Source organism: Phytophthora infestans, genomic scaffold (genome assembly GCF_000142945.1).
Source record: "Phytophthora infestans T30-4 supercont1.20 genomic scaffold, whole genome shotgun sequence".
Lineage (NCBI taxonomy): Eukaryota > Oomycota > Peronosporomycetes > Peronosporales > Peronosporaceae > Phytophthora > Phytophthora infestans.
The window spans coordinates 412,679-423,809 of record NW_003303739.1 but is presented as its reverse complement, the minus strand read 5'-3'; the positions used below and the strand labels follow the sequence as shown (position 1 = coordinate 423,809).

The following is an 11,131-nucleotide window of genomic DNA, read 5'->3' as shown; positions in this document are numbered from 1 at the left end:
TCCGACAGTGATGGTGGATCGGGGAACCATTATGACGCAATTGAGGTGGGGTATGGCAAGGAAGTCATTGGAAAGAAGAAGAGTCGACCGGCGACAATTCCGCGTGGTTCTTTCAAGATTGCACGCTCAAAACTTGTGCCCAATATGAAAGCTATTAGCAGGTGGATTCAAGACCAGTATAATTCTTTTGTGCTGGAGGAAGCACTAAAATTGACAGAGTAGGGCGCCGGGATAGAGCTGAGAAGGTGGAGGTCCCGTGGCCGAGGGTGGTGAAAAAACTATCACGCCTACATGGGAGGCGTCGATGTACATGACCAGTTACGATTGCAACGATACGCCCTACAGCGCGCACTTCGATTAGCACTGACATGTACGAAGGCAACACCTTCGGGGACCAAATTCCTTCTGCCACACCAAGCTGCGAAGGTATTTTTATTTGGCCCCAATCAACGGTCAAAGCATGCAGCACGACAGGTGAACGAGTGGTGCGATGCAGACAAGCAGGCAAAGCGCCGCCAGATAGCTTGTAAGGTCTGCTTTACGCTCCGCCACGACACCAAGCGATAGCCTACGACTACACACTTATGTGGCGACTGTAACGACGTGGGACCAATCTTCCTCTGTATGCGTGCTCGACGAAACGTGCGGGGGATGACCATGACTTGCTGGGATATCTGGCACAAGAAATGGGTGAATGGCACGCAAGTTCCTGTGGAAGACGCGAAGCCAATCCGAGTCCGGTCATAAAGTAGACATGCCTGGCACTTCGTCTACACCCGGAACACCAGCTTCTCGCAAGAGATTTGGCACAAGATCGTAGTGCTATCACTGTCTTTAGCCTGCTTATATTCAACCCATGAATGATTAGCCTTGCTTTGGATTGATCACATGTAGGCAAGAAACAACAAAGCTTATTGAACTTTAGTGCTTCCTTCCGGTTTTTGGCACATGCACACCCTAACGTGCATCATGTACACCCTACTTTGACGCAAAAGTGAGTGTGTCAAGTGATTGCTCCACCGGCTGTGATTTGAGGCTTCTTGGTTCATTTGGATTTTGTATTGTGCACAGAATGCTTTCGATCGCATCAAAAGCTTGCGTTACTTGTAGAGGTGACACACCAACTTTTTATATCAGGTTTTGTATGGAAAGTGTTGATTTTGGAAAATGAGGGATGCAGGTGTATTCGTTTCTGTCCAGTGAGCCCGGCTAGCTGTCCTGTTCATTTCCGCACTACGTAGCATTATTCGCTTTGGCGTGCTCCATAGTGGTCAATTATGCAGCCTATATGTCACATTGACCCGTCACTCTTGTGGACACCTGGTACACGGTACCAGGTCCAGTAAGGGCATGACTTCTTAGCTCCACTAAAGGTAACCTTTAGTTTGTATGGAACCCAAGCTAACCTTACTTATAAATACATCAGTCTTACATATAAGTAGTAAACCGTTCCCTTTGAGGCCGGGAACACGTGGACTAACGTTCACTCGGGTAGTTAATACCCTTAAGCACTTCCTCTGTGCAAGGTGCTGTGTGACCGCGTCACATTCCTAAAGGTTCGATATACACAAATTGTAACTGTGTAAAGGGCGCCAACAAAATTAAGTTGGCCTGTTTTGGTTTTTGGTGAAAACCAAAATAGGTCGCCAGCAAAAAACAGAATGGGGTGCCAGCAAATTGTCTTCTCCCCTTTTCTGACATGGCACAACAATGCCATGGAGAGTTCAAACTATAGTCCGTTAGCCTATTGACTACATATTAGCCCCTTCAGACCGGGAGCTCGCTGGAACATCTATGCACATTATTAAGCTTAGAGTTTGTATTTAGAAAGGTGTAGGGGAAGGCAACACTCTTTTTATGTAACCTGGGGCACACTGGACTGTACCCCGTTTTTTTTACAAAAATAAAAGATTTTTTAAACACTGCCAAACTCATAGAATAGATATTTTAACGGCCTTGGCGGTAAAACTCGGTCCTTGTCGTCAATGCTGAGCTTATGTCTGTTGCTCTTCATGTGCTCTAAAATTTCGGATGCAGTAGAACATATGCATCTTTGAAAAACAATGGCCCCTCCCGTTGGGTATGCACTCGTACGTGTACAATTTTTGATGTCAGTACTTTTGTGATTACCGTACGGCAAACGAATTCTGGCGCAAATTGGGACACTCGAAGCAATTGTGATGATGTAGGGACATCGTCTTCACTTTGAGACAGCGCAGCCGCGATAAAGGAAGCTGCAGCTTAAAAGTGTACTAGTACACGCAAACGGGACTGCCAAATTAAAAGTGCAGCGAGCAGAGTCCGGATGTACAGTACTGTCTATTAATACAGTCCTAATTTAGCATTGGAGAGAAAATAAAGCAACTGCACGTATTGCACGTATTTGTCCCATTTTATGCTATCGTGGCTCATATTCCTGAGGAGAATCGAGTTGACTCCAATGCAAACCGCCGCAGTAGAGTTTCTAGCCCAGAAAAGCTAAAAGTAGTGATCTCTTGGACGTAAAAGTTAGGGCTTCGATACACATCTCGCCGCCCAAAGCACTTTTTGTTGGCCTCAAAGTCCAAATCAAGTCGGAGCATCTGAATCGCGTAGTTCCTCCGACTAGCTTCCAATCGGAAGCGTAAGATATGTGTCCATATCGCTGGGTCTGCATAATTCTCCTCAGGATCATCTTCAATTCTACTTGTGTCGACTGCCTTTTCTGTACTTTTACCCGTAAGTTTGTGTTGATTCCGATGCATAAAGAGAATTCCTCCATCGGCATCATGTTGCACCATCGTCAAGCCACAAAAATCGGAGCGCAGCAAGAAACCGTAGATGATGCCAGCCATAGCAGGAGGCGTCTGGATCATTGTGAAGGGGATCTCTAGTTTCAGCCACGCGAGGCGGAAGAGATCCTTATCCCCCCACAAAAGTCTCAGCGACGAGAAAAAGCTCGGCCGATGAAGCGCGTAAAAGCGCACGAGCGCCAATGGAGCTCCTTCGGTCCACCACTAACTGGCCACTTTCCTGTTCGAACATGTCGACAAACGGCATATCCATCAGCTCCCACAGAAGAGAATTCTCATTTAATCCAAAGATGGTCGAGTCTGGATGCCAGAAATCCGGCCAGAATATTGCGCCAGACTTTACGAACTCTGGAGACGTAAACAAGAAGCTCGAATCGCGCACGGGAACGTTGTCGGAATCAAGAAACAGCACGCGGTCGAAAGAACTGTAGTAGATCGCGTGGATTTTGGCCACGAACCGTTTAGCCCGCGGATCTGTGATCTCTTGGAACGTGATGTTGTCTTCTAATCTAGCCAAACGTCTTAATGGTTCTAAAATTGTAATATTGTTCATCTCGTCTGGACGATACCAAATCTCAACAGGCAAATGACAATGCAGCACACTACGCAGCACTCGAATGGTAGCGTACGCACTAGCATGGAGTTTTTAACACACCACCATTACAATACCATCACGTGCGGTTTCCTGGCTCTGAATCACATTTGGCAATTTAAAACTGGGCTTGAGCGCTTCTTGCGCGGCATTTTCAGCTTCCACGCGAAAATACACGAATTTCTGTGCGTCTTCACAGCGGAACGGTACTGCATGTATCAAACTGTTGCAATATTTTTGCATGACTCGAAAGTTCTCACCCGAACTCACATCTTCCACCTCGCAATACCCGCTCTCTCCTTTAGAGATAATCTGCGTGCAGTTTTGGTCTTTCTCCGGTTGTCTCGGCCCATTGGGCGAGCATCCACGTGTGGATCTCCATGCAATACACTTTAAACGCCGTGGCCTCGTACCTCCAGGTGGGAGGTCTTTGATCAGACGATCCTTGTTCTGAAATATCGACGAGGGAACTTGCAGTTCGTCGTCGATTGACGAGCCATCAAGTCGTGATGTGAATACTGTACTCTGAATACTGTAAGCCGACCATATAAGCATGACGCAAGCGTAAAGGACAGTTCCTAGTAGCAAGACGCGGCGTGTGGGGGTGTTCTGTTGAATCCACGATAACCACATCGACGGAGGGTTCAGAGGCAAGTTCTTCGGCGACAAAACCTTTTGGTTCGCGCCGTTGGGGGGCATGGAGTTCGCGACGGAAGGTTAATGAGTGCTGTATTGTCGAGTCTCATATGCAGAGATCAGAGCAGCAGGAGAGGCACCGATTATAAACCCAGCTTATTTTCAATGGAAAAAAAAATCTTTGAAGCAACATAAGCTTTGCTCGCAACTTTGCCGCATCATATTTAATACGATGCGGCAAAGTTGCAGGCAAATATCATTTATTCGGATTTTATCCAGAAAAACGTACTTGTAGGTCGCGCTTTCAAGCTCTCATTTTTTAAAGCCTTGCCAAAGCAGTCTGTAATTTTGCTTCTCAGTATTTTTCAATGGAATGGGGGTTTAGTGCTGAAATAGTGCGCTATTTGTGCGTGCTTTTCATTCATCGCTGACTCTTCTTCTCAACACAGAGATATGAGCTTCCTGGACCGATTCCAGGGGAAAAATGCTACCGTCACAGCACAAGGGCATCTCAAGAAAGCAGACGGGAGTGAGGAGATTCGAGTCGGCCCCCCCAAGCGCAGACCTCCACAACAACAGCAAAAATCCTCGCAGCAGCGTCCGGTTGAAAACAACAACAGCCCGTACGACGGTCAGACCATGCTGCGCCAGCCAGCGAAGATACAAGTTCGTACGACTGATCTAGGTCGAGCTGCTGTTAGTCCTTCACCCCCAGCTCAAACTCAGCGTTCCCCCGTAAGGAATCCCCCTCAAGAGTCCGCAGTAGTGTCTCCAAGGGGGAAAGCAAATAAGTGTCAATCCAAAAGTACTCGCGGGGTAGCAGACTACGAATCCTACGAGCCAACCGGAGTGCCAGGTCGCGTTCGGGATGATTACACGGATGCCCAGCCTTCACGCCAAGCTCTGAGTATTAGTTTACCTGACCGTAATCGACAGAGCTCCTTAGCGCAAAACTCTCCAAAAGAATGTCGATCTCCACGAGAAATCAACGAAAGTCGAGTTGTCACAGAGCAAGACCAACTTGCCTTCAGTCGCAAGGCTCGTACCGTGCAGTACGAACCTTGTAAGCTAGCGCAATACAAGAAAGAGAAACCAGACGGGTACTACGAACTGGGAAAGCTTCAGCCCGACCTGAACACTGACGAATTGGTGGAGAAGCGCGCGAAGAATGATCGTATCAAAGCATTCTCCCAGAATCTACGGACCATTAACAAAAACACGCAGTCAAAGAAACCAGTAGATGCGACTAAAGAGCAGCTAGCCAACGCTAAGCCCAGGTCGAGTCGGGAAAAGGGACTGGCGTTCGCTAAACGCGTTCCGAAACCTCGACTGTCCCAGAGATCGGACTCTGCAGAAGGGGAGCTTCCTACAGTCAAGGCCAGAGCTCAACGCAGTCAGATGTCCAAGCCAAAGAACCCCAATGTTGTACTGGATGATGACTCGAGACGACGAGCTTAGCGCCGAGCTGCGACTGCTGCAACAACGTCACGAAGCGTCACGTGCAGAGGTCGAAGCTCTGGTTGGGTCAGTCTAGTGTATTGACATAGCTGCTCCGCACTTTGCTTCACATTTCTTTTTTAACTTTAATATTAATCGCTACCCCCACGCTTGCGTGAGACTGTAGTTGAGCACCAGGACGTCGCCCACTTGAAAACTCTATCGTCCAGCACAATATTAGTCAGCTAGAAGGTCGGAGTTAATTAGTTGTAACGCTAGCTTCTAGCACCTCGAACAATGAGCTCAGTCTCTGATCCGGAGAAGGCGCGAACGAGCTGTTGCAATACACAAACTGCAAACATCAATGAGAGAAGATAAAAAAATAGGTCAATGATTCTGCAGTACTACCAATGACTCGCTGTCTTTAAGGCGAAGCTGCTTTCTTAGAAACTTATAGACGACACTGAGCTGGTCGTGCCCGATGACAGTGAACTTGGTGCGCTTCATGAGCGGCGCACTGCCCACTGCCACGAACTGCAGGGTTACTACAACACACACGAAAGAATATCTCAGTCTTCACAGCAAAAAGCAGCTAAAAAGTTTCGCAGCTATGTCGATACACTGTCAAGACCCTCCGACGCACCTTTCGTCGGCCCCAGAGGCCTTTCGGCCGCCGCATCACTAGCCACTACAGCCGCATCCGCCATCCTCTTCAGCTGATGAGTCAGTCGATAAATAGCCAATCGGATTGCGTTTGTTAATTCCATGTACACCACACCAAGTTCTCCAACACCATCTGAAGATTCTTCACAGAAAAAAGCTTCCGCCAATCGAAAAAACTCGCCAAGTTCGTGAGTGTACTCACTCAAACATTCGCCAAGACGTACGCCGCCTCTGCCCCCGCTGTCACTTCCGACTCCGACTCGGACTCTGAAGCCATGTACACGCCTGTGAGCGAGAGCGATCCGATGCTCATGAGCCCGAGCGGCGGCAAAGATCGACGGTCGCCGCCCTCCAGCGCCGTCAACAGTCTGCGTCTCGAATCTCCTGCCGCCAAGTGCAATGACGCTTTCTTTGCCGTCATGTTCCTCTCCAACGTCCTCGTTTTAGGCATTTTGGCCTTCTGGAAAGGAGTACCAGCCTTAAAAGAAGACATGGGTAGGAACAGGAGTGATGGTCGTATCCCTCAAGGACACTCCGTAGCGTGGACGATGATTGGTATACTCTGCGTGGTCGGCACTGTGCTATCTCTAGCCTGGATTAAGCTGCTCATGTCCTACGCGTCCTCCATGATTAGGGTCGCCCTATGGCTCAATGTAGGCATGGTGCTGGCCTTCGCCGTCTCCACCTTCTCGGTCAACGTGTGGGCAGCGCTGTTCTTCCTGGTCATGGCCGCTATCAACGTGTGGTACATCTACGCAGTCCAGAACCGTATCGGCTTTGCATCAGCCAATTTAAAGGCAGCGTGTGCAGCCTTACAGCAACATTCGGCTGTGTTCGTCGTGGCGTTTGTGCTTGTGCTGCAGCAACTTGTCTGGATGCTTCTGTGGGGCGTCGCAAGCTTAGGCATGCACAAGGTTTTCGTTGAGGCCGATCCGGATTGTGACCGGGAGATCGATCTCGCCAGTCGCGGACGTAGCCATGGCGGGCTCTGTGTCGGTCTACCAGCTTATGCGGCTCTGTTCTACATGCTGGTGAGCGTATACTGGGGCCAACAAGTGCTGCAGAATATCCTGACCTGCACGACAGCAGGCGTCGTAGCCACGTGGTGGTACCAGCCTAACGCTCAGAAGGCGACGGTCGGAGCGCTCTACCGCTCCGTGACGACGAGTTTCGGCTCCATTTGCTTCGGCTCGTTAATTGTGGCAGTTCTCCAGGCTCTGAGGACGATGGCAGACATGGCGAAGCGTCGTGCCAGTGAAGAGAACAATGGGGGACTCGCCTGTCTGGCCTGTATGGCGAAATGTATCTTGGGCTGCTTGGCGAACATCGTGGAGTACATAAACCACTGGGCGTATGTCTACGTCGGTGTGTATGGCTATCCGTTCCGTACGAGTGGCAAGGCTGTGATGGATTTATTTAATAATCGCGGATGGACAGCGGTGATTAACGATGATTTGACGTCGAGCGCTCTCTCCTTTGGGGCTTTGGGAGTGGGGATCGTCACCTGTTGCGTTGGAATGCTGATGGTCCGCTTCTCGCCTGTCGAGTGGTTCACTGCTTTGGGCTCCCGCATGGGCGTCTACGGCACGATGGCTCTAATTGGCTTCATGGTTGGACTGAGCATGGCCTTAATCTTGGCCCACGTGATCATTGCGGCTCTCCACACCATTTTCGTGTGCTTTGCTGAGGTAAAACCCGTGGTGGCGTTTTTATTATGTCAGGCCATGTATTTAACGTTATTTTTATGTTCATTATTCACCTATCAGGACCCCGTTGCGTTCAACCGCAACCACCCGAAGGAGTACGAAGACCTGGTGGCTGGCTGGCGCCAATTCCACGGAGACGCGCTGCTATCCGCTTACGGTGGTTCCGTCTAAAAGGATGCAATGAGGCTCTCGTTTTTGTATGGAGGATGACGACGATACGCAACAAGTAATAAAACCTCATTGAAGCTAAGACTTTGACGCTCTTTTCCTGCTTTCAAGTTGTAAAAGTACACGTATTAATATATAAAATAAGTGGCTCTCTTCGTCATCTTCTCGTTACGCTCCCTGTGCGAAGGTGTTTCCCTCACAGCTCTTCCGCCACAAAGACGACGACGTGCTGTCCAGTTGCTGCTCTCGTTGCTTCTGTACTGCAAAGCACTCGGCATAACGCGAGGTCTTGACAACTGCAACACTCAGTCCGCAACGCTGCGCTCGCATCTGCGAGTGGAGCGTCCACTGCTTGGACAAGTTGTCAAAGCGATGCACAGCATCCAGGTACTCGTCTTTCTTGTTGGAACCCCCCAAGCAGAAGACGAACGACTCGTTGAGAAAACTAGACGCCACATGGCCACTACGACAGTCGGCAAACGCGTCGGCGTCACTCCATACGCCGCTATCCAAGTCCAGTCGGTCGCTTGTGTTCATTCTCGACCCATGACGCGATTCCCCTCCATAGACCAGAATACTATTGCAGCGTTCCTGCACAACCGCCGCTGGACCATTGCGAGCATAGCGCATGCTCGCGATCGTGGACCATTCGTTGGTCTGCGGATCGAACACTTCCACGCTCTTTAAGTGTTTTCTACCGTCATACCCGCCAATAGCGTACACTAGTCCGTTCAGAGCAGCGACGGCCAGTCCGCTGCGCCCTGTTGAGAGAGAAGGCATACTCTCCCAGTGCTGCGTCTGGATATCGAACCGCTCCACAGACGACAGATGTGTCTGGCCGTTAAATCCGCCAACGGCGTAGATAAAATCCCCCACCATTGTTGCTCCAAGGTAGCTGCGTGCATTCTTCATCGCAGGCATCGACGTCCAAGTGTTGGCCTCAGGGTCATACACCTCCATAGTTTTATGATGATGGGAGCTGCTGCTAGTACCTCCCATGACGAATATCTTGTGGTCACTCGAGACTGCGACGCCACCGTACGAGCGTCTTGTGGCCATGGACGCTGCTGGGTGCCATTCACGACGATGGAAGTCCAGATACTCGACGGAATTGAGCGCTCCAGGGCTGTTGAACCCTCCAATGACGAACACAGTCGGGGTCAACTGACGCTTGGCGTTCTCTTCAATCTCCCGCGATAAGACATTGGCAGTGTACACGTCCATCGCATCATCAGTCGACACCGACGGCCGTCTCTCCTTGCTGTTGACCATAGCGTTGCCACTATTCCGTCGCTTCGGTGCTGTCTCGTCCTCTGTATTGGTCGGTAGCTGTAGCACTTCCGACAATTGTCTTTGTTTCGCTATGGGATGACGCATCATCCAGCTCTTCACCGCTGTGCTGTTGTTTCTCTCCTTCGGCCGCAGGATCTTCATCACGGCGTGTAGCGACAAGTTCTTGAAGCTCTCGCTCCGATACACATCGCAGAAGTACGTGTCGATCATGGCTCGTGCCGCTTGCGCTAGTAGTCTGCACGCCGCTCGCATCTGGAGCTGCTCACAGCTCATGTAAATCTCCACGCAGTTGTTCACGTTGATCTCCAGCATCAACTGCTTGCAGCAGATCTCCACTACTTCCTCCAGCTCCAGCCGATTGGCGGCATGAAGCACAGACAGGATCGTGTCTCCGGAGACCCTCAACTCGCCCATATAAACGTATCGTAGTATTTCCTGAAAGGCTGCAAAGGGCACGCCAGGCAGAGGAACGCGGGGCGAAATCTCGTGAGATTCCTTCATACCGCTGGTGAATAGAGCGTGGAAAAAGGGACTGGCAGTGGCTAGAATGACTCGGTGTGCAGCCACCTCCTGGACGTCACTCATTGCCTCGTCTTGAGACTGCAGCGGCTCGGGCTGCAGCAGCAACACGACGTCAGTGAGCTCCTGGCGCTGGCACATGGCAAATAGCTTGTGGCGTTGCTCTTGCTGGTCTCCAGCATCGCTGTGCACGGAAGAAAGCTGCGAAAGCATGGCAGGAAGCTGCGCTGCGCTGTTCTTCATGTGGGACGCCATCGCCGCCACTTCAGCTTCTTGGCTGCTTCGACCTTTCGTGGTCTCAGATTTCCGTTTCAAATGCAATTAGAAATGGAAGAGAAGACGCTTCTAAATGAGAAGTTGCGTCAAGGTTGCTGGAAGGTAATCACGGATTTATAAAAGAGAGTGAGTACTGCGCCAAACTGGGTTTGGGTTATACCGGATCAAATTTTTCGACTGGCTCTCGCGATATCCGTCCGGAGGTGTAGTGTATACTGTACTGTATACCCCTCAAACACCACTCATTTCGAGCAGAGCGTAAAAATGCCCCGCGACCTGCGCGTCAAGGCGCTAGTGAGAACGCCCCTCCGGCAGCACAGCAGCAGTATGGGGAGTAGTGTCTCGGAGTACAGTGCATCGGCCGTCTCCAGTGATGAGGAATGGGTGGATTCTTCTGAAGAGGTATCGAGCACCACAAGCAGCGGGACGTCGAAGTCCAAGCAGGGGCGGTCAGAGCAATTGGATCGTCCCAGGAGCGTTCAGGACGCCGAACATGATGACATGCAGCTCGAAGTGGTAGCCCCGCGCCTGGAGCGTTTTGAATTCGAATCGTGGGACGATTTGGACGCGTATTAGGTCGAATACATGAAGGCAACGTACCAGGTATGATAACGATGAAGATGGAATCGACTGTGCTCGTATACTGACTTCAGAACTCACACTATTATCTGTACAGAACTTTCGCGTCCGAACGAACAACACGGTTGCTTCCAGAAACAACAAGATCAGCTCGTCGGGCTCCAAGTGTGGTGTAGCGGGATCAGCAAAATCTGCAAGATTGCCAGATCCAACTTACCAACTGCGCCCAGACACCGACTAACGGAGGGGGTCCCCCGATGATCCGTGTTCTGCTGAACTTTCCTCACCTTGTGTACCCGTCGGTAGGGCGGGATCTTGCTCTCTCGGTAACTTCCGAAGAGTTCAAGTGGTGAAGCTTGAGTGTCTTGGCGAGACGTGGGGATGGGGTGGAGCAGCAGTGGAAAATCTTCACTCTGCGTCCGTGGACGGTTCCGAATCCTAAACAAATATTCGAGCTAGAATCCGCGACT

The 11,131-nt window shown here is 50.5% G+C and overlaps 5 protein-coding genes across 5 annotated transcripts; 2 read left to right on the top strand and 3 right to left on the bottom strand.

The window, feature by feature from the left end:
* Positions 1 to 2,408: 2,408 nt before the first annotated feature.
* On the bottom strand, positions 2,409 to 3,453 carry PITG_10652 (uncharacterized protein; the record flags this gene model as incomplete). Its single annotated transcript, XM_002901460.1, has 3 exons — positions 2,409 to 2,937; positions 3,002 to 3,394; positions 3,446 to 3,453. The coding sequence occupies 3 exons, from the start codon at positions 3,451 to 3,453 to the stop codon at positions 2,409 to 2,411; spliced, it is 930 nt and encodes a 309-aa protein (XP_002901506.1).
* Positions 3,454 to 4,473: 1,020 nt separating this feature from the next.
* Positions 4,474 to 5,613, top strand: PITG_10651 (uncharacterized protein; the record flags this gene model as incomplete). Its single annotated transcript, XM_002901459.1, has 2 exons — positions 4,474 to 4,690; positions 4,967 to 5,613. 2 exons carry the CDS (start codon positions 4,474 to 4,476, stop codon positions 5,476 to 5,478), a joined length of 729 nt encoding a protein of 242 aa, XP_002901505.1.
* A 3-nt stretch (positions 5,614 to 5,616) lies between these two features.
* On the bottom strand, positions 5,617 to 6,164 carry PITG_10650 (uncharacterized protein; the record flags this gene model as incomplete). Its single annotated transcript, XM_002901458.1, has 4 exons — positions 5,617 to 5,676; positions 5,747 to 5,809; positions 5,866 to 6,002; positions 6,101 to 6,164. 4 exons carry the CDS (start codon positions 6,162 to 6,164, stop codon positions 5,617 to 5,619), a joined length of 324 nt encoding a protein of 107 aa, XP_002901504.1.
* Positions 6,165 to 6,296: 132 nt separating this feature from the next.
* PITG_10649 (uncharacterized protein) lies at positions 6,297 to 8,078 on the top strand (the record flags this gene model as incomplete). Its single annotated transcript, XM_002901457.1, has 2 exons — positions 6,297 to 7,808; positions 7,887 to 8,078. The coding sequence occupies 2 exons, from the start codon at positions 6,396 to 6,398 to the stop codon at positions 7,995 to 7,997; spliced, it is 1,524 nt and encodes a 507-aa protein (XP_002901503.1).
* A 44-nt stretch (positions 8,079 to 8,122) lies between these two features.
* On the bottom strand, positions 8,123 to 10,086 carry PITG_10648 (uncharacterized protein; the record flags this gene model as incomplete). Its single annotated transcript, XM_002901456.1, has 1 exon — positions 8,123 to 10,086. The coding sequence occupies one exon, from the start codon at positions 10,059 to 10,061 to the stop codon at positions 8,163 to 8,165; it is 1,899 nt and encodes a 632-aa protein (XP_002901502.1).
* Positions 10,087 to 11,131: the final 1,045 nt, after the last annotated feature.